Consider the following 23,555-nt stretch of genomic DNA (forward strand, 5'->3'; position numbering starts at 1 on the left):
CCACTTTGCTCATTTGAAGATTTGAACCATCACCATCCACTTTAGGGAGTAGGGGAGATACCACTAGACGACAAAGCCCTTGGTGAAGTGTGAATATCATTCCCAATCAAAATTCCTTGATTCTTTAATTTGATTTTTTTTTTTAAAATAAAAATAAAAATCAACCCCCTCTATATGCAAATTGTTGTGGCATTCAAGTTCTTGTTTGTCATGGAAGAAAGTTTCAATTTTATCGTTTTTGGTAGGAGGATCTATCACAGTGAGAAAATTTTAGCTTTATTAAGTTTCCATTTGGTTAGATATAAATTGATAATGAAAGTGAAAATAAAAGAAAGTGAACTAAGTAAAAAAAAAAATCTATTATGCATTTGTTTAGAAAAAATTTCAAATGAGAAATTTTAAAACATGAAACCTAGATAAAAGAAATAGTATTATTGTAAGTTCATAAAATTATCTCAAGAGATCAAAAAATTTCCTATAGTTTTTGCAAGAAAATTTTACACAGCATATACATATTTATATATATGGTATAATTTTCAATTCTTCTTTTTTGTTGGTCGAAGAATCCAGCTTTAACCATTTTCAAGATTTTTTTTTTTTTTTTGGTGCGAGTTAGATGCCATATATATAGCCAAGTATCATCGTCAAAGAAGCTTCACAACTGCCAATTATGTATGATAAAGTTGTTTTCATAGTACATAATTAAATATCATTATTCAAGAAGCTTTAGAGATGGAATTTTGAGCAACTAACATACTTTAATAATGCATCATTATTTTTTCAATGCATGACAAAGCCTTCGATTTTATTTATTGAAAAAAAAAATCCCTTCGATTCCATGTGCCAACTAAGATGGAAGAAAATTCAACAACCATCTTTGAATGACCACTCGAATCATACAACAATGCTACCATGACAAACACTCTTTGTAATATGTTATTATATTATTTCAATTTAATGAATATTTAATCTCTTTTAGAAAAAAATAATTTATTCACTAAAGTAATAAATCTTTTACTTGAAAAAAACATGCAAGTTTCTTATACTTTTACAGAAAAAACGACTAATTAAATAATTAAAATTTTAAATAGGAAGAAACTTTTAGAAAAAAAAAACTAATTAATAAAAAAAAAAAAAAAAAAAAAAAAAAACTAATTATTCAAGAAGCTTTAGAGATGGAATTATGAGCAACTAACATACTTTAATAATGCATCATTATTTTTTCAATGCATGACGAAGCCTTCGATTTTATTTATTGAAAAAAAAATTCCCTTCGATTCCATGTGCCAACTAAGATGGAAGAAAATTCAACAACCATCTTTGAATGACCACTCGAATCATACAACAATGCTACCATGACTAACACTCTTTGTAATATGTTATTATATTATTTCAATTTAATGAATATTTAATCTCTTTTAGAAAAAAATAATTTATTCACTAAAGTAATAAATCTTTTACTAGAAAAAAACATGCAAGTTTCTTATACTTTTACAGAAAAACGACTGATTAAATAATTAAAATTTTAAATAGGAAGAAACTTTTAGAAAAAAAAAAAAAAAAAAAAATTTAAATTGACAGGGTAAAAAAATGAATTGCTAAGAAAATATTAGACATTAGCAACTTTTGTGCAGAAATTCAAGTTGTAAATTCTAATTTGAGAATGGCATAAATGGAAATTTGAGATATTTAAAGCTCATATGGAAAAGGGTTAAAAATTAGAATTTTTCGGTGATCAAAATGACAAAAATTATCGGTTCATGATTTTTTTGTTTGTAAGCAAGCAATTTTTATTCGAAAATCCGGAATAATAGTGCCCGCCAATTATATTTTGTTTATTCCTATCATCAAGCATGTATTTTGTGTGTTAATATTAGGGGTGCAACTTGAGTTAGGTAACCCGAACTAACTCGAGCCCAACCCGAATTTTTACGGGGTTGGACAATTATTTTTATAATTAGGGTTGGACTTGGGTTGAAAAATCTCAACCCTAATTTAATTAGGGTTGGATTTAGATTGAAGTACTAACAACCCGAGTCAATCCGAACCCGAATTATAATATTATTTTTATATATATTTTTACTTTAAAATACATTATATATAATATTTAAACTATGATTACTTTTTCTCTTTTCAATTCTTTTATTAAATCTTAACTTATCGTATGTTAACATTTAGAAGAATTAATTTTTTAAAAATTTGTTTGTAATTTATTAAAAATTTATAAAAAAAAATCTTTAAACTTATTATTGTTTAAGAGTAACTTAATCTAAAATTAATTCAAGATCATATTAAATTTTTAGTATAAATATTAGTCATATGTGTAACCCGAATTAACCGAAGGTTTAATCCGGAATTTAAACCCGAGTTGCAAGTCCGAATTTCAAAGTAGAAAGATGGGTTGGGCTCGGGTTGAGTAATTAAAGTTGATAATAGGGTTAAGATTGGGCTTGAGTTTAGCATTTTGTATGATGAATTGAGCTCAAGTTATATCTCAAATCTGCCTAATCCGCTCAACTTGCCCGAATTGCAGTCCTAGTCAATATAAGTAGGAAGAAAATCATATTGATCGGTTGGGAATACTAAAAAAGGGAATGGCTGTTACGAACAGATTGTTTTTGGGCCATTTTGAATTAACACACACCAAAGCCCAGCCCAAAATGGGATGGCTGTTACGGGCTTGGGCAGAAAACTCTTGCCCAACAAAGAAAATTCAGTGTGTTTCCTCTGTTAATGTTATGTTATGCTTTGGTATGTGTTTGTAGGGGTGGCAAAATGGGTCATAATCCATCAACCTGTTCGTATTTATCCGTTTTAAAATAGTTTTGGATGAACTATATTTAAAGTAGGTCAAAAATGAATTAGATAATTTTTAGGTCAAAATTACCCATATTCAACCCATATTTCACACATCACATAATAAATACATAACACACGTTTATTTATTTATTCTATATTGCACTCAACTCATTTCTCTCTCTCTCAAATTCTCTCACTCACTATCTTCTCTCTCTCTAAATTTGTCTCTCATCAATCCCCTCTCTCTAAGTTTATCTCTTTAGAAATTTCTTCTCTTTCCTTCACTTCTCTCCCTAAAAGGAGTTGATTAATATTACTGAGTTTGAAATTGTTTTTTTTTTATTTGTTATTAAATAAATTTTAAAACTTGAAAAATAATAATAATAATTAAATAAAATAATTAAAAAATATAATTAATTAATTAATAATAATTAATAATAAATATTTAAAAATAATTAATAATTAAATAATAATAATTAACGAGTTTACGAGTCATAACATATTGATCTGTACATTTTTAACCCGTTCATTTTCAACCAAGCCAAAACCCGACTCAACCCACCCATTTGCCACCCCCTTGGTGCTTGCATTTAACCCATGAAACTCGTTCCTCTCTGCATGATCATCGGGCTTCAGTTATCTGTGAATTACTAGGAAGAAGCAACCACAATCTGAGATAATAGGATTTTCTTTTCTTGATCAAATTTTGATTTCAGCTCCAGAGAGATGAAGAAGGTGGTGGTGGTGGCGGCAGCAGTGACAACGGCTGCGACCGTTATAGCAGTGGTGGCGGTAGTGAGGCAGTGGAAACAGAGGAGCCAGAGGTGGAAGCAGAGCCAACGCATTGTCCGTAAATTCGCTCGAGAGTGCGCAACACCCGTCCCACTGCTTTGGCATGTGGCTTGTGACTTGGTGTCTGATATGCAGGCTGGCCTCGCTTCAAGTCAGACCAACCTCACCATGCTTGTTTCCTATCTTGCTTCTCTCCCCACCGGGTACTCTTTTCTCTCTCTCTATCTATCTATCTATCTATATATATATATATATACATATGCACATATATGTTATACTAAATGGATTTATTTGTGGCGACAGGGATGAAAAAGGAGTATACTATGGATTGAATCTAAGGGGAACGAATTTCTCCATGTTGCGCGCACGACTTGCAGGAAAGAATGAAGCATTATCTGAGTTACAGAGGGAGGAGGTATTGATTCCGTCTGATGTCATGGCTGGTGCTTCTAAGGTACTTATTTGGTACCAAAATTCTTATTCATCTTTCTTTTCTTTTCTTTTTTAAGATGTCTCAATTGTCCCAATTAAATAATTAAGTTAGCAAAGGCTAAGATGAATTGTACTTTCTTATCTTTCAAAATAGAAAGTCTAGAGTTCAAATTGGCAACTTGTGTTTTCTTGTTAAAAAATATATATATTTATTTTTTGTTGGTGCTACAGATGAGTATGAACTAGGTGGTGGCAATTATTCAAATTTCGCATTTGAAAATCCAAATGTGTTGAATGTTGAAAGAGTTAGAAACTTAGAAATAGGCAGGTCTATTCAATTTTGATTGGGCTTGAGTGAAAATGTTTTGCTCAGACATCTTAAATCAATTTTTTGAACCGACTTAGCTTTGAACTTGGCCATTAATCAAATGTACCACATCACCATGCAGGATTTTAATGTTCAATTTCAGCTAGCAAACCACTTAATAGTTAATTTTCATTTAATTGTTGAAGTCTGACATGTTGCCTAAATCTCATCAGAATAAGTATTCCTTTTAATTGATTTTACATCAGCTTATATACAATATTTTATTCTCTTTCAGGAGTTGTTCAGCTATATTGCTGTAGAACTAGCAAAATTTGTTTCAACAGCAGATAATGAGAATACTAACAACGATACAGAAGCAAGACAAATAAGACTGGGATTTACAATATTGTCCTTTCCAGTCGACCAAGTCACGGCGTCGTCTTCTGGCACTGCCATTAAATGGCCAAGTTTCTCCGTTGATGACACGGTTGAGTTTGCTCCCTTTTCTCTTCATTCTTTGGATTAGCAAACAGCAATGTATTCCCATTGCACTTGACGTAGAATGTGTTATGATAGCATTCTCAATTATGTTATATTTTGTCCTATAGAATTATACTAAATGATGTGATTATCTGAAATCAGGTTGGGCAAGAACTGGTGAATGATATCAACCAGGCTTTGGAGGAACATGGTGTGGACATGCTTGTTTTTGCATTGGTAAGCTGCTTCATATAGTCGATATGGTTCTTCTCTTAAATGTGCATTTCTTGGCATAAGATAGATGAGAGATTTTGTTCAAAGTTTGGGGATGGATGAGTCTACAGGTTGATGATACTGTTGGGGATTTGGCGGGAGGTAGATACTACAACAAAGAGTGTGTGGCTGCAATTACTCTGGGAATGGGCACGAATGCTGCTTATTTAGAGCCAGAAGCACAAGCAGTTCCCAAATGGCACGGCAGGTCACCCAAATCAGGAGAAATGGTCAGTAACTAGTATTGTTGTGTGAACTTGCATATGCAGCTGATGGAACAATAGTCAAATGGATGAATGTTTTTAGTTTTGCAGGTCATTGACATGCAATGGGGGAACTTCAATTCCTCTTATCTTCCAAAAACCGAATTCGATGCTTCTTTAGATGCAGAAAGCTCAAACCCTGGCAGTAAGGTATGGAAACTTGTGAATATTGATCTTACATGCGTGTCCATTTTTTTTAATTTTTTTTTATATATATATGTAGTATTTCTTCATTTGCTTCTAAGTTTTCTTTTGTCTCAGATCTTCGAGAAGCTGGTTTCAGGAATGTATCTGGGAGAGATTGTCAGGAGAGTCTTGCTGAAGATGGCTCAGGAAACAGCTTTTTTTGGAGATAGTGTGCCACCAAAACTTAGAATTCCTTACTCCTTAAGGTATACAAATTGTTGTTTCTCACTTCTCAGTGATTTTAGGGGGGATGGTTTGGTAAAATATTATATCTCTTAGTTTCAATTGAAATTAGGTCTTTAAATGTTCACTTTGATGTTTCAATTAGGTCTCCTGATATGGCTGCCATGCATCAAGATTCATCAGAGGATCGTGATGTGGTTGATGAGAAACTAAAAGAAATATTTGAGGTAAGCTTTGATTGCTTCTAACTTTTTATTATTATTATTATTATTATTTTTATTTTTTTTTATCTTGATCCCTCCCTTTTTTGTATTTTTGTGTGTGTGTGTGTGTGTGTTTTTTTTTTTTTTCCTGAAAAAACTGTTCCAATTCAAAAATTATGTTCCTATCACTGGTAGATCACCAATTCAAGTCCGATGGTGAGAGAAGTGGTTGCAGAGGTCTGTGACATTGTAGCAGAACGTGGAGCGCGTCTTGCAGGGGCTGGCATAGTGGGGATCATAAAGAAGCTTGGAAGAATCGGTAACAAGAGAAGTGTAGTGACAGTGGAAGGTGGGCTTTATGAGCACTACAGAGTCTATAGAAACTATCTACACAGCAGTGTTTGGGAGATGCTTGGAAATCAACTCTCAGACAATGTTATTATTGAGCCCTCTCATGGTGGGTCAGGAGCTGGTGCTCTCTTTCTTGCTGCTTCGCAAACACAAAATGCAGATTCATAGTACTAAGAGTTTCCAGACTAGATGGTCTTTTTAGCAGATTGCTAACAGTTTCATTTTTGGCAACAACTTTATAATCTCAATATCGTGTGAATGTCAACTTCGTCGTTCAATTTTAACTTGTTCAACTTCTAATGACCATGTTGGAATTTTTTTTTTTAAAGAATTAGAATTGTAACAAACAAATATATCCGATTATTGCACTCGTTTTCTTACAATGTGATGAAATAAAGTTTTAATTTCCGAAACCAAGAAGCTAGCCCAATTTGCTTTCTTCCCAGAATGCCTTGGTCATGTGTCACAAGTAAGTGCAACAAATACATAGTAAAAAAGAATTAGTTGAATATTGCTAGTACAATGCACTACATCGTAGTAGTGCAACAAATACATGAAAAAGAGCACAACACAATAAATTTCACAAAAAAAAAAAAAAAAAACCTACTCTCTCTAGGGGAAACGAACCCACTCGTCCCAAGCACTTTCGAAGAGCAAGCAGTTCTTATGTCTAGTTTTGGTAAAATGAAACCACTTTCTACATTATTCGATAAATTAAAATTTCATCTACACCGATAGAAGCAACCCCATAAGCACACGGAAAGTCGCTTCAGTCTGCTTTTGTTACAAAAAGACGCTACACTTATTTTCAGGATAAGCAAATCTTCAGAGTTTAAAAGGCTTAGAGACCGTGTCATTAAGCACCCACTCATTTCTTGGCGAAGGAAAATCCCTTCTCAATGCTTCCCATCAACTCCTTCTTTGCCTTCTCCAAGCCAACCCTGTGAAAAATGATTGGGCAACAGAAAACCTGAATTTCCATCTGAAGTTTTAAACATTTATGAAGAAAAAAAAAAAAAAAAAAAAGATGCTTATAAAATTTTAAGCTGCAACAATTACAGACCTCTCATATTCATTTAAGGGACCAAGTGGATGTATCTCCTCAACACCAGTACGGCCAAGCCGTACCTTGGATGCAAAGAAAGGAAGTTCAGTCACCTGGTAAGGACAAAGAATTAGTCCTTGCACAAAAATGGAGTTCGTGATTATATGTATATGGAAAGGGGCAGATTCAAGAGATGATCTAAACAACATGAAAAGCAAATAGCATACCGGAGAAGCCACAAAAGCACATTCAACAATGCCAGCATCTCCCCTCAAACCCCGTAAGCATGCATCAGCAAATTTAACAGCAGCGTATGCCTGTATGCGTTATGTACAAATTTCTTTAATCTTTTGTGAGCACAGCCAGTCGAAAACTCATAGGTCCTCTTAGAAATAACAAAAACTAGTATATAACTAAAATCAGATAATTGTAAAAACTAACAAACCATTGACAGTGTAGCAGATCCAGATCCAGCTTTTGCCTGCACCAGAGGTCATCAATTCTAATTCAGATATGGTTGGAGTTCAAAAAACATAATGAAAAAAAAAAAAGCTCCCCAAAAAAGAATGAAAAGAGAAGGGAGCAAACTCAACTAAAGCTAAATTGAAAAATAGTTCACCAATTAAAAAAGACATGGTGTGTTAAAGGATACTTGGTTCTCTATTCATTAGAAGTAAAAGGAACTTCAAAACATGTTGTGTTGAAATATTTAGTTTTTGAACATGCCAAATTTTAAATTCTTCATAAAAATTGAGATTTTGAATATGTCAATGTATAAATTCCTCATAAAAATTAAAATAAAATAACAACTGAACTAAATGATGCACCCCATCAGTTTTTCTCAATATTCATTAGAATTTTACTCATGGCCAGTTAAGTGGTAATAGTTTTCAGAAAAGCACATCATACTAAAAGAAGCAATACTCTAGTGGAGAACCGGAGATCATTCCAGCAAAAGGAGTAACGCATATCACCGCTATCAAACTAGTTATGAGACAAGAGAAAATAAGTGAGAACATTCTAGTGTAACCCATGCTCAAAATCTGCAGAATGACAATACATCTATTAAATTGACAAACTAGGTCTGTTTCATACAATCTATTATAAGACCAACAAGCACATATCCAACTTTCAGGTGGCATTGGTAGTACTACAACCACAAGAACATCATGCACCCGTCAAAGTGATTGTCATTACACTATCTTGAATCATCATTTCCACTAAGACCAAGACATATATTAGTGCATTAGGCCCATCAGAAGAATCAAATCCATCCACATGGTGATAATCCAAGTCACACTTACAACTATCAATCTATCATGCAAGTCCACCCAGATAAATAAAGTTGAGCACAACTTCAAAGAATATCAAACTAACTTACAAGTAAAAGACAGAATTTAAAGCTGAATTGGACATTAAATGAGCAGAAAATTTTCTAAAAGTTAAACATACTACTTTACCTCGACAACTTCAGTTCCACCATTCTGAATACGAGTTGTCAGATAGCCAATTTCTTCAGGGGTGAAAGAGCATGGAGGCTTAACCTGTATAAATTGTGAACATTTTGATATGACGAGAGTTATTTTACAGAGAACATCGTATTCAGAAAGCATATGAAGTGGACATAAAAGAATTCATAACTCAAGTAAGTTATCTTGAACCTGAGACAAAAGAGGTAAAATCGTAATCCCTGCATGACCCCCTACAACTGGAACATCAACTTCCCTTGGATCAAGTCCCAAAACTTCTGCCTTCAAAACATAGAACGAAACAGTCAATGCCAAATGTAAAAACCAGAAGATACCAAAGCATATGACATGAAAATTCCGGCTTAGGTAACTTCCATGCAACTCTATTTCATCAAGATTATCACACAAAAATTCCTGTATACCATAGTGTTCGAAACCAACCATATTAGCAATAGACCTCTTAATAGCTCACAACACTGTATTTCAAATAACAAGTATTACAGCTCTACGGTGTTTATTAAATAATTAAAATAATTAATTCTTAATTTCCATTTACATTTAAAATTCCCAAGGCTTTATTGTTTCTATGCACATCAATGACTTTCAACAAGGACATAATACATTAACCAGGCAGGAAGACAAAAGGAGAGTATATCCAAAAGTGGTAGAACATTAGTAAAATTAAGTGTACAGGATAAAATTTGACCAAGTATTAAGAAGAAATCTTCTCTGCAGGCTCAATAACATGGACTAAACAACTTCCACCAAATATGTTGAGTGTATATTAAGAAGAAATCTTGTCTAAGTAACACTTACATGACATTTTTTGGCAGCCTATTGGTCTTGAGCCAGCAAATTATTGCAGTTGAAGCAAAAGGTGATTTGGCAAATAATTTTCCAGTAGTTGGATCATGAAACACCACATTTAAAGCAACCATTTCAACCTAATTAACATGAACTATATACTAAAATTATAGAACTACACCCACTTCTGGACGAAGAACCCAAACTATTGTCAAAGTTAGTAAGTAAATCATACCACAAAAGTATTGGCTCTGACAACATCAAGCATTGTAACTCCTAAAAGTAGCTTTGGATCATAGGTGCCAGCTTTCTTGAAAACCTCAGCTGCAATAGGAACTGTAGAGTTTACAGGATTACTGATCACGTTGACAATGGCCTTTGGGCAGCACTTCGCAATTCCTTCACATAGGGTTTTGACAATTCCAGCATTAATGTTGAACAGGTCATCCCTTGTCATTCCCGGTTTTCTAGGAACACCAGCAGGAATGATTACAAGGTCCATGCCTGTGAGGGCATCCTCTAATTGCTTTTGTCCTAGGAAACCTCGCACCTAAGAATCAATTGATTTAATTAAGTTCTGCAGACCATGTTCAAAGAAATATCAGAACTTGAGATGATGGAACCTTTTTGTTTGATAAGTAAAAACCAACAAATCAAAAAAAAAAAAAAAAACAATGTACTTGAATTTTATGTTCTATGTTCTTCTTGTTTTGGTTTTGAATACAGGAAAACGTCGCCAAAACTAAGACATAATAGTTAAATTAGGATTAGCAACACAAATTTGGTCCCTTGATCCCTTGGGTCCAAAACAATGCTTTGAAACTCAATTCAACCCATTCCTTGAACTAGATTTGCTAAGGCCTGGTCTCTTCCCGGATGGAGTGACTCCATACACCTGAAATCTATAATATAGAAAAAGCAGAACAAGGTTAATTGGGTAAACATTTAACTTGTTCATCCATCTGACTCAAATGGTTCAAGCAGAGAATTTTATGTTACTAAAACACAAAAAAGTTAAATTAAGTTGGTAAGATACTTCAGTCAAGAATTTGAAAATAGAAACCTTTAAAATGACAAAGTATATCATTTACACAATAATTTTGTAAAACATAACATTAAGTTTAAACTCGTGTACATTGTTTCCTTCATCTGCTAGTTGGACTATTTGATAATACTTTAGATAGCTTTATATTTATATTCATGCTTAAGACTAATTTTCTCTTTTCTATGCATACCAGATAAGGTACAATGAATGACATCACAATCTGAACACATTTGACCTGACAACTTAACCCTACCTATCACTTCACCAGGTTACTGGCCAGGCCAGTTTTTAAAACAATTGTCCAAAAAATGAAAGGAGCATACTTTTTTTCTTTTTCTTTTTTTTCCCTTTTTCCCGCATATATTTTAGCTGGCAAGCAGGACACTGAAGTAAGAACCGACAAGATTGTCATACATATTAGAGTCCAAATCCAATATATAGAATTTTGAATATTATGCTTCGTGTTGTTTTTCCAAAAACTGAAAACTCATAAATGGAAAAACGCATTTTATTTTTCATGAAAAAAAAAAAAAAAAAAAAAAAACTTACTATTGTTAACTAACTGAATTGTAGGGTAGCATGACAGTCATATTAATCACAACACTAATTCATTAAATAAAAAGAAATCCTAATCCCCAAATCCCAAGAACTAGAACAACAGGAAAGCACAAACGCTAAGAGTAAGAAATAACTAGAATCATAAACATAAGTAATGGTACCAAATTTTAACAAAACAGTCCTAATTTTTGTTCAGAATCCAGTCCTAATTTTTGTTCAGAATCGTCAAATGTTTAAATATATCAAAGAAAGGATAAATAACAAAAATATTACCACAGCACCAGTGTCCATGTGACTGACATCTGCAGTTACACCAGGAGTGTTGACGACATCGTAGAGATGAAGAACAGAGACCAATGGATTCATCTTCATCAACATGGCCAAAGGCTGCCCTATGCCACCTGCAGCACCCAAGATCGCAACTCTGAATCCGGGTGATCCACCTTTTGCCCGGCAATTCTCCCTTCTCAAACCAGAACTTTCGTCCATCTTTGTCCACATTTTATAAACAATTTCAGTAACACCAAGACAGTAAACAACTGTTTCATAAAAAAGAAGGTCTAATCTTGTTTTTTATGAGACAAAAAGAGAGAACACCAACAACAATGATGTACAAATCCAGTTAAATCGTCAATAAGTATACTATAATCTCCAAACAGTTATAGATTCATCCACAGAGAACAAACGAGCAAGAAAATCAAAATCAAACCCATCCCAACGAAACAAAGACAATCCCAATTTTTTGTTTGGGGAGATCAGCCATAAATTTTACACTCTTTCTTCAACAAATCGGAGATTGATTGATGAAAAATAATTTTCCACTTAATAAAGCCCGATAAACTACAATTTAGATTAGTTTAGGTTTTCATTTCTTTTACACAGTTCTCTCAGTAATCAAACAAAATAAATAAGATACATATACAAATTAAGTAATATATAGATATAGATATATATATACACACACACAGAGACACGAAACAACACAAGTTGAATGACAAAGAAGAAGTGATACCTGTAGATTGGGAGGACAAAGATGAGCTGAAATTCGGGTAATCCTATGATTAACATCTGCACTGGAGGGCTGCATAATTTGTTGTGTGGATTATTGAAGCACAAAGATTGTCTCTTACGAGTCTGTTGTGATCTGTGAGAGAGAGACGGGTTTTAAATTGTAAATTTATAATGTTGGAATAAATACAAAGAAGCAAAGTGAGAACGAGGGTGAAGATGACGTTAGAGTTTGTATTGGAAAGTGTGGAAAGTGGATTTGGGTCCGATCCGAGCCTTATCCTAACCGAACCGCCACAAAAATGGCTATGCCCTTCGATGCATTCCAGTTCTTCAATCTCCTCATCATAATTACCGGCTTTCAAAGGTAAATGTTAGGCCCATTTTGGTTTGTAATAAATTGAAGGAAAAGAAAAGAAAAGAAAAGAAATAAAAACTGAAGGATATGATTTTATTTTTTGTGTTTGATATTAAAATCTTAAAGGTAATCAAACTAAAATAATAATAATAATTTTTTTTTTTTTTTTTTTTTTTTGTTCTTCTTAATATTAACAATAATAATAATAATAATAATAATGTATGAAAGGATAAATTAATAGTACTATGTTTAGTTAGATGGAATGATTGAAAAAAAAATAAGATGGGATGAGCATCCCTTCTAAGTTCTAACTTCTAACCCATGTTTTTGAAAAGAAAAAAAAAAGAAAAAAAAAGTTCTATTGGTCCAAAATTGGACAAGGTGGGAAAGAAAGGAAAGTTACTCTATAATTATAAGGACGGGCCTAAAAAATTATATAAGTACAATAATAGTAGTTTTTTTTTTTTTTTTTTTTCAATGGAAGTAATAGTGAAAATTTATAGATATATATATATATATATATATCAAAATGTAAAAAATAATAGGGTGTATAATATCAAAATAATAAGATTAACTCTTCTTCCCAGATGTCTCATCAATCCATCCCCCTACCTTATTAATCCATTTTTATATTCCTCCAGCCAAATGAAGCATAAAGTTTGAGGAGTTTGTTTTATTATCCTTGCAAAAATGGGAAGAATTGGAAGAAAAATCTAAACTTTTTAATGAAAAATTATTAATATCAATTTTGTCCTTATTTTTATAAAACACAATCTAAGGAAAAAAAGGTATGAAAGTAAATTTATTAAAATAGTTTTATTTATTTTATTTTCCCCAAACACAATTACTATTATATTCTTTATTTTTCTTCAAACACAATTATCTTATTTCCTTTCTTTTCTCTTATCTCATGACTAATGTTATCAATTTTTTTTTTTTTCCACGTAACTTTATCAGAATGGTTTTGACTACTGAAAAAATAAAATATTCAAAATTCAAAATCTGTTTATTTGAAAGCATTTTGTAAAGTGTTACCGAGTACTCTTTTGTACTAACTTTTTTAAAAAATATTACATCAAAAATATTAAAAATTTTATTTACTCTCTTTTTTTTTTTTCTTTTTTTTTTTGAGGGTTGGTTTTGGATATATTGAATTCAATACTTCGTGCTAAAAAATAAAAGAAAAAGAAAAATCAATAGTTCAATTTGCACATTTTTTTTCATTTTTGGTTCCATGTACCTCAAACGAGACCATATTTGCAAGTTGCATGATCCAACAAGATTCAGCTTTCAACTACTACGACAAACAGGGCTTAGCTTGAAGCTTGAACCATTCTCTGGCCTGTTTACTAATAGGAATAATTTCTAATTTTTATTATTAATTTTTAAAATTGAGAATTAAAAATAAAAATAATGTTTAATAAAATATTTTTACTTTTTTGTCTTAGGAAAGTACTTTTTTCTAAATTTATGAAGGGGAGAAAATTTATGAAGGGGAGAGAGAAATCCTCAATCTCTCTATTTTCTACACTGTTAATGAAAATTATTTTTTATACTGTAGCATTTAAAAAAAAAATCTAACTAGTCATCCGCCCAAACCATCTCCCACCTCCTCCCCACCACCATGGTCATTGCCACAGCTACCTCCTCCCACCATAGCCACCGCCACAAACCATCTCTCTCCTCTCTCATACACACCATCAACAATATACCCAAATCAACATAAAAAATAAAAAATAAAAAAAACAAAACAGACCCTCGTCGTCGACGACCACCGCCACCATCGCCATTGCCGACAACCACCTCCATCATCGCCACTTCCGAGAACGCCTCTCTCTCTCCTATGTCTCTCTTTCTCTCTCTACAAATACTCGTTTCCCACGGATCTATTGTCGATGGCGAAACCCAACCTCAAAATCAAAGGATTCAACAGAGGAATCTCCGTCGGGTGGCTCGAATTCGTCAAAAGAAGAGCAATTTGAGGCTCAAATCAACTAGGAGGAAGATGAGGAAGAGAACGTTGTCGCCGGTGTTGACCAACGCTTTACTAGGCTTGGTTCTGCCGGAGCAACCAACCTATACGGGAACACCCAAAACAACATATTATAAAAGAGCAAATCGACAACTTCAAGATCACCAGCGGAGCCATCAACACCCTTGCAGATGGCGTCAAGGGTCACTCACTCCCTCTGGCATCACTGAAAAAGATCACAGACTGCTTCGTCGATTCGAATGGACAAGTCGTGAAACTCCTTCTCGATTGCAAAATTGACATATTGAAGAATGATGGCATGTTCGATCTTGTGAAGGACTACTTCGATTACAGTGGTGAGATTGGAAACAGGTTCGGCGATATATTGAAGCATTGATGATATATATATATATATACAGAGAGTATATAACATTGATTGTAATTTAGAAAATAACATTAAAATTATAATTATTAAATTTACTTTTTAATTTCTTGCGTTGAAAATATTAAAAGTATAAAAAATTAATAAACATAATTCTATTTTATATTTCAGATTCAGAAATGAAAATTATGATTTTATTTTTTAAGAAAACAAAATAAAAAAGTGAAAACGTTTAGGCCCTAAAAGAATAGAGTAGTACTGTAGTTACTTGGATTGGGCCGTCACTGACCAGTCGGTCCAGCCCTCGATTCCTGGAATTTCAAGTCCAATACCGAAGAATTGTGGGCAATCCATCCACAAAACTTATGAAGATTTTTAAATGTTTTGAACGCCACTTTCTTTGCTATTCATGATTCGGCTCTTTCCATGAATGGGCAGTTTTATCCATCCAGCGAACTCTCCTCTGCAAAAAAAAAAAAAAACTCTCTTGTGAATTCATTATTAGTTAAAATATATATATATAATTAATATGTGTATATTTATATATATATTTTAAGATTTTTGATTACCAAGTTAAAATTTTCAAAGTTGTCTTACAAAAAAATAAATAAATAACAAGTTCATTTATATTATTGTTAAGGAATTACAGGTTTGTTTGGCTTGTAATTATAACAACAGTTCTCAAGAATTCAGATAATAAAATTATTTTTAGAGAATTATAAAAAATAGTTATTTAAAAATAGACTTTTTTTATAACTAAATTTTTAAAAAAAAGATTTTTAAAAAATTAAATTAAGTAGAGTTTTTTTATATATAATTTTCTATTTTCAATTTTTTAAAAATAACAAACTATTCACAAAGTTGCGAAGTAAACAAACTCTAATATTTCCATACACTTTTTAAATTTTATACTATGTCTCTTGAATTTGTCTACGGTTCACTTGATCAAATTTTTTTTATTATTATTATTGTAGGGATCCATGATATTCTGTTTCTAACTCGTCCTATTGACACAGCGGCCAACAAGGCAGTTGAATCACTTAAGGACCAAGATTTTGCCAGTTGGTACTCTATAACTCTTATCCACAAGTTGTGTCTTTTTTGGGTGGGATCCAATTTCTTGTGGTACCAATGCCATTATGTCAATGTGAAGTACCCACACAAGTAATGTTTCAGTAGACACACGCAATCTCTTTATTTGAGGTTGGTCCAAGTCTTTTTCCAAGGCCAACTTGAGTACCGAAAGAAATTATGATATTCCAGTGGCTTTTCCGAGTTTTCACGCTTGGAGTATTTCGTAATTGTCAATGTGTTAATGCTATGTTTGAAAGCATCTCGGTGTTTGGGTTTGGAATTGAAATTTTTTTTAATTAAATTGCTTTTAATTCTATATTCAACTCCATGATTCAATACTTTCAAATGTAACATGTATTGAATTAATTCGAAGTCAAATAACCAAAATCCCTTCCAAATGAATTATAATTTTTAAGCTTAACAAAAAAATTAAGCTAGTTTTTTAGTAAGCGAATTAGAGGATCATTTCAAATTCAACTTCCAATTAATTGTTTTTAGAAGGGAATTATAAATCATTTGGTTAATTTGACAATTCACATGATTTGATAAATTATGTGTTTGGCAGCACTGAATCAGTGCCATAGATTTAGAATTAGAGAAAATTTAATATAAATTTTGACCGATTCAATGCTCCAAGTTAGACTTGTAAACATGTCGGATTCAGATCGAATAAGTGTTGATTCGATCTTAATCTGATAAGGCTATGCTCGATCCAATCCGATTCGATAATCCGACTGATATTTTTTGAATAAATCCATATCCGATTTGTTAATAAATGAATATCCGATCCGATAATCCAGTATGATCCGATAAGGGAGTGTGTGTACAAATTTTTTTTTTTTTAATATATATAAAAATTATGTCAAAAGAGGATAAAAATAATTTTAAAAGATAAATAAAATATGAAAAGAAAATTATATATTTTATTCTTTGTTAAAGAATAAAAATTTTGGAATAAATAAAATAAAAAGAGGAGAAAATAATGAAATATTTTGATAATATATAAATATAAATTAGATTATAAAATCAGATTATAAGCGTTTAATATATTATATAATATATTATTTCGGATCAGATTATTATCAGATCGGTTCAGTCATAATCCATATCCGATTTGTTTAATTAACAGATTATCGGATTCGGATCGTTAACAAGTTATCGGATTAAATCTTTAATCCATATCTGAGTTATCGGATTGGCTTCAAATCAAAATCCGATCCATTGAAGGTCTATCCCACACTCAAACATAACATAAAGAGATTTTTATTGAGGGTTTGAAATTCACTGCATGCCATGAGCCTAAAAAACAAAGTCTATCTAAACAATGCCTCTCTGTAATGGATGATGATGCCTTGACTTTACGCTTTAGATAGGTCTAGGGAATGTCAAATGGACTTGTTTTGTCACCTTTTAATTGGAATCATGACACCATTTTAGTAAGAGTGAAGGATAAAAAGGAGAAATAGATAGAAGAAGAGAGTTGATCCCTACTAATATTTTGTTCTTCTTATCACCAAAGCTTTACTAGTAACATTCAACTTTATTCAGCATTTATCTCTATAGAACAATGTGCTTCTATGTATAGTTCCCTTTCACAGAAATAGAGATTACAGAAATTTGATTTTATGCCAGTTGCAAAGCCAGTGTGCAAGTCTGTGCATCCATCATCAAAATAGTAGGGCATGAAGTATAAATTAGGTCCCAATCCCATGCATGTAGGCTGTAGCTGAAGATGAGAATATATTCCTTCATGGGCAACTAGATAATGCAGAATTGCAGATTAGAATTTAATTATAAAAAAGAAAAAGAAAAAATAAATGTGGTTGTCCGAATCTGATCTTCATTTTGTAATTGGCTATAAATGGATAATTTGAGACTGAGGTTTGGCATCCAAGCGAGCAGTTGATCATGAAGGTTGTGGAAGAGAGGTCTATAATGAGTTTAAGAGTCTTCTTTGGTAGCCAAGGGTGACTTGCCTCCTTCTCCTCCAAAAGAGTCTCATAACTATGTATTACCTCGTCCCTTTTTAATTGTCCGCCTCGTATAGTGTGAGTATACGAGGCGGATAATTAAAAAAGGACGGAGGAAGCAGTATAATTATATGTGTGTGTATGTGTGTGCATATATATATATATATAGTCTTGAACCCTTGATTGGATTGCAGGCAAGTCATACCTAGCTAACCTGACAGGCTATTCACTCTCATTTTAGGCCTTCTCTTCTTTGTAAACCACCACTTGAAGTTAGGTTTCATGTTTGCTTTCATAAAAGCTCCAAATGTTGTACTCATGACTTTTTTTTTTTTACTTCACTATGCATTTCTTACATATTTACATCAATAATGATTCTCAAGCTTAAAACTCTAACCGTGTACTATGTACAAAGCAATTTTTTATCCTTTAAATGAAATAGATAAAATCAAAGTTGTAAGTTTATTCACTTCGTCTACCGAATACGAGCCCTTTCTAAAATTTTAACTTCTCGTTTTAGACCCAAATAAAATTATCCTATTTATATATACAGTTTTCTGATCTTTAACTGGGCCCTTTTTTTTGACTTGTTTATCTCTAATTTTCTTAGCATTTAATGTGCTAAGATTTTGTATCCAATACACAAGGACATGAAGTATTGAGAAAGAAAACTTTGTAAACTTATTTTCAACATACCTACCGACATTACTATTAGTAAAAGAAAAAGAAAAAGAAAAAAAAAATAATCACTATTTGAATGGACACATGTGGTGGTTCAGGCCAAGCCATAGCTGAGTACAACTACATTGTCTTTGCTCTCACAAGAAAGGCATCGTTTTATTTGAATTTGATTTTGCTACCACACTGAAGCATTATTATCGTGATTTTGATACCATTCATTGAAAAACCAACTGATTTAAAAAAGTAGATATACAGTAATTGTAGTGCGAAAGGAGAGGTGTAAGCAAATTAATTGAATCAAACATGAGTCTTAGCAGCTCTTTTTGTTGTTTATTTGTGTTGAATATATATATATATATATATTTTTGGTATAATCTTAATTTTGATTGAAACCAAGTTAAAGTAGGTCCAATTCAAACCAAATAAAATCTCTATTATTACCATTATTATTTATATTCTCATATAATCAATTATATTCTTATGATTAATGTGATCAATAGTGTCTAAGTCAAGTTTAGAAAAATAAACTTGAATCGGACTTATGCTGCGTTTAATGTGCTAAGATTTTATTCAACTCGATGATTCAGTACTTTCAAATGTAACATGCATTGAATTAATTTGAAGTCAAATAACCAAAATCCCTTCCAAATGAATTATAATTTTTAAGCTTAACAAAAAAATTAAGCTAGTTTTTTTAGTAAGGGAATTGTATTTAGAAGGTAATTATAAATCATATGGTTAATTTGACAATTCACGTGATTTGATAAATTCTGTGTTTGGCAGCACTGAATTGGCGCCATAGATTTAGAATTAGAGAAAATTTAATATAAATTTTGATCGATTCGATGCTCCAAATTAGACTTGTAAACAGGCCGGATTCAGACCGAATAAGTGTTGATTCAATCTTAATCTGATAAGGCTATGCTCGATCTAATCCGATCCGATAATCCGACTGATATTTTGTGAATAAATCCATATCAGATTTGTTAATAAATGTATATCCGATCCAATAATCCAGTATGATCCAATAAGGGAGTGTGTGTACAATTTTTTTTTTTAATATATATAAAAATTATGTCAAAAGAGGATAAAAATAATTTAAAAAGATAAATAAAATATGAAAAGAAAATTATATCTTTTATTCTTTATTAAAGAATAAAAATTTTGGAATAAAAAAAATAAAAAGAGGAGAAAATAATGAAATATTTTGATAATATATAAATATAAATTAGATTATAAGCGTTTAATATATTATATAATATATTATTTCGGATCAGATTATTATCAGATCGGATCAGCCATAATCCATATCCGATTTGTTTAATTAATAGATTATCGAATTCGGATCGTTAATAAATTATCGGATTAAATCTTTAATCCATATCTGAGTTATCGGATCGGCTTCAAATCAAAATCCGATCCATTGAAGGTCTATCCCACACTCAAACATAACATAAAGAGATTTTTATTGAGGGTTTGAAATTCAGTGCATGCCATGAGCCTAAAAAACAAAGTCTATCTAAACAATGCCTCTCTGTAATGGATGATGATGCCTTGACTTTACGCTTTAGATAGGTCTAGGGAATGTCAAATGGACTTGTTTTGTCACCTTTAATTGGAATCATGACACCATTTTAGTAAGAGTGAAGGATAAAAAGGAGAAATAGATAGAAGAAGAGAGTTGATCCCTACTAATATTTTGTTCTTCTTATCACCAAAGCTTTACTAGTAACATTCAACTTTATTCAGCATTTATCTCTATAGAACAATGTGCTTCTATGTATAGTTCCCTCTCACAGAAAATAGAGATTACAGAAATTTGATTTTATGCAAGTTGCAAAGCCAGTGTGCAAGTCTGTGCATCCATCATCAAAATAGTAGGGCATGAAGTATAAATTAGGTCCCAATCCCATGCATGTAGGCTGTAGCTGAAGATGAGAATATATTCCTTCATGGGCAACTAGATAATGCAGAATTGTAGATTAGAATTTAATTATAAAAAAGAAAAAGAAAAAATAAATGTGGTTGTCCGAATCTGATCTTCATTTTGTAATTGGCTATAAATGGATAATTTGAGACTGAGGTTTGGCATCCAAGCGAGCAGTTGATCATGAAGGTTGTGGAAGAGAGGTCTATAATGAGTTTAAGAGTCTTCTTTGGTAGCCAAGGGTGACTTGCCTCCTCCTCCTCCTCCTCCTCCTCCTCCTCCAAAAGAGTCTCATAACTTTGTATTACCTCGTCCCTTTTTAATTGTCCGCCTCGTATAGTGTAAGTATACGAGGCGGATAATTAAAAAGGGACGGAGAAAGCAGTATAATTATATGTGTGTGTGTGTGTATATATATAGTCTTGAACCCTTGATTGGATTGCAGGCAAGTCATACCTAGCTAACCTGACAGGCTATTCACTCTCATTTTAGGCCTTCTCTTCTTTGTAAACCACCACTTGAAGTTAGGTTTCATGTTTGCTTTCATAAAAGCTCCAAATGTTGTACTCATGATTTTTTTTTTTTACTTCACTATGCATTTCTTACATATTTACATCAATAATGATTCTCAAGTTTAAAACTCTAACCGTGTACTGTGTACAAAGCAATTTTTTATCCTTTAAATGAAATAGATAAAATCAAAGTTGTAAGTTTATTCACTTCGTCTACCTAATACGAGCCCACCCAAATAAAATTATCCTATTTATATATACAGTTTTCTGATCTTTAACTGGGCCCTTTTTTTTGACTTGTTTATCTCTAATTTTCTTAGCATTTAATGTGCTAAGATTTTGTATCCAATACACAAGGACATGAAGTATTGATAAAGAAAACTTTGTAAACTTATTTTCAACATACCTACCGACATTACTATTAGTAAAAGAAAAAGAAAAAAAAAATAATCACTATTTGAATGGACACGTGGTGGTTCAGGCCAAGTCATAACTGAGTACAACTACATTGTCTTTGCTCTCACAAGAAAGGCATCGTTTTATTTGAATTTGATTTTGCTACCACACTGAAGCATTATTATCGTGATTTTGATACCATTCATTGAAAAACCAACTGATTTTAAAAAGTAGATATACAGTAATTGTAGTGCGAAAGGAGAGGTGTAAGTAAATCAATTGAATCAAACATGAGTCATAGCAGCTCTTTTTGTTGTTTATTTGTGTTGAATATATATATATATATATATATTTGGTATAATCTTAATTTTGATTGAAACCAAGTTAAAGTAGGTCCAATTCAAACCAAATAAAATCTCTATTATTACCATTATTATTTATATTCTCATATAATCAATTATATTCTTATGATTAATGTGATCAACAGTGTCTAAGTCAAGTTTAGAAAAATAAACTTGAATTGGACTTATGCTGCGTTTGGTGTGCAGAAATGAAATGGAATACAAGTGGAAATGAAATGAGAATGAGAATGGGATGGAATGACTATTCCATTTTCATTCTATTGTTTGGTCGTAAATATGAAATGGGTAGGAATGGAATAATAATAATCATTCTAGTGTTTGGTTGGACCAATTTAAAATTTAGAATGAAATAAATTTCAAATTGAATTTTCCAAAATATCCCTTTTAGTAACAAATAAATTAAATTAACAAAATGACATTTTTTAATAATTTTTAAAAAATAAATGGTGGTAGTAGTGGTGGTGGATGGTGGTGATGGAGGTGAAAATCGGTAGTGATGTAGGTGGTGGTGTTGGAAGGCGACGACGTTGGTGGTGGAAAGAGGTGGCAGTAGTGTAGTGGTGGTAATGGAAGGAGATAGTGATATAGGTGGCAGTGGTAGAAGCTAATGGAGGTGACTGTGGTAGTGGTAGAAAGCAGTGGAGGTGGGGGTGGTGGAAGGTGGTGGAGGTGGCGGTGGTAATGGTGGAAGGCGGTGGCAATGGTAGTGGTAGAAGGTGGCAGTGGTAGAAGGCGATTGCGGTGGTGGAAGTAGCGGAGGTGGAAGGCAATGAAGGTGGAGGCGGTTGAAAGCAGTAGAGGTGGTGAAAGGCGGTAGTGGCGGGGGGTGGAAGGTGGTAGTGGTAGTGAAAGGCAGTGGCAATGGTGGTAGAAAGTGGTGGCTATAGTGAAAGGTGGTGGTGGCAGTGGTCAAAGGCGATGACGGTGGCGGTGGAAGGCAGCAGCAGTGGTGGTGGAAGGTAGTGGTGGTGGTGGCGGTAGTGGTGGTGAAAGGCGGTAGCGACGGTGGTGGTGATTGCTGCAAAGGAAGGCGACGTCAGTGGTAAAAGGTGGTGGTGAAAAGCGATGGGCAATGGTAAAAGTCAGTGGCGGTGATGGTGATGGAAGGCGGAGGTGATTGTGGTGGAAAGTAGTGGTAGTTTTTGGACTTGGAATATTAAGGTTTTTGGGAAGTTGACTTTTAAAAAAAATTAACTTGAGAATGGAATAACCATTCCATAGGTTTAGTTGTGGAATGAATTCTCATTCTCATGAATAGATTTTCATTCCAATGGAATGGCCATTCGCATTTTAAATTACATACCAAACAAAGGAATGATTAAAATGGGCATTCTATTTTATTCTATTCCTACACACCAAACACAACATTATTGTTTTGGTAGGATATTTGAGTTTGGGTTAGTTAAATTTGGGTTAAAATGTGGGTAATAGGATATGCAGATCTCATTAGTACAGTAAAATAAAATTGAATTCGGGCGGCAAGGTAGAGAGACTTTCAAACTTTGTGAGGTAGAAAAAAAACACAAAAACGAGTGGATCACGATTCGGCGTCGTTCTATTTTAAATTTCGAAAACGCCCCCGAAAAAGAGGGTATAAACCATGGTTGAAATTGGTTGGTTAAGGCTGGCCAATTAGATTTATCCACTGGCAGAATTTTGTAACCACAGTTAATTAACCGCGGTTAAGACCTTATCATGATTGATATAAATAATTGTAAGCGTG

General features: G+C 32.7%; 2 protein-coding genes across 2 annotated transcripts; one reads left to right on the forward strand and one right to left on the reverse strand.

Annotated features, from left to right (window-relative positions):
• Positions 1-3,525: 3,525 nt before the first annotated feature.
• LOC132283340 (probable hexokinase-like 2 protein) lies at positions 3,526-6,437 on the forward strand. The gene is made up of 9 exons (XM_059785279.1): positions 3,526-3,794; positions 3,895-4,045; positions 4,626-4,817; positions 4,973-5,047; positions 5,155-5,313; positions 5,398-5,496; positions 5,608-5,738; positions 5,861-5,942; positions 6,114-6,437. Exons 1-9 carry the CDS (start codon positions 3,526-3,528, stop codon positions 6,435-6,437), a joined length of 1,482 nt encoding a protein of 493 aa, XP_059641262.1.
• Positions 6,438-6,756: 319 nt separating this feature from the next.
• Positions 6,757-12,475, reverse strand: LOC132283342 (malate dehydrogenase, glyoxysomal-like). The gene is made up of 9 exons (XM_059785280.1): positions 12,203-12,475; positions 11,464-11,679; positions 9,823-10,137; positions 8,976-9,065; positions 8,775-8,858; positions 7,760-7,795; positions 7,542-7,631; positions 7,333-7,427; positions 6,757-7,210 (listed from the first exon to the last, which is right to left on the reverse strand). Exons 1-9 carry the CDS (start codon positions 12,275-12,277, stop codon positions 7,138-7,140), a joined length of 1,074 nt encoding a protein of 357 aa, XP_059641263.1. The 5' UTR covers positions 12,278-12,475; the 3' UTR covers positions 6,757-7,137.
• Between the last annotated feature and the right edge of the window lie 11,080 nt (positions 12,476-23,555).

Source organism: Cornus florida, unplaced genomic scaffold (genome assembly GCF_030987335.1).
Source record: "Cornus florida cultivar Cherokee Brave unplaced genomic scaffold, ASM3098733v1 CherokeeBrave_3.0.0_Hap2_Chr11, whole genome shotgun sequence".
NCBI classification, from domain to species: domain Eukaryota; kingdom Viridiplantae; phylum Streptophyta; class Magnoliopsida; order Cornales; family Cornaceae; genus Cornus; species Cornus florida.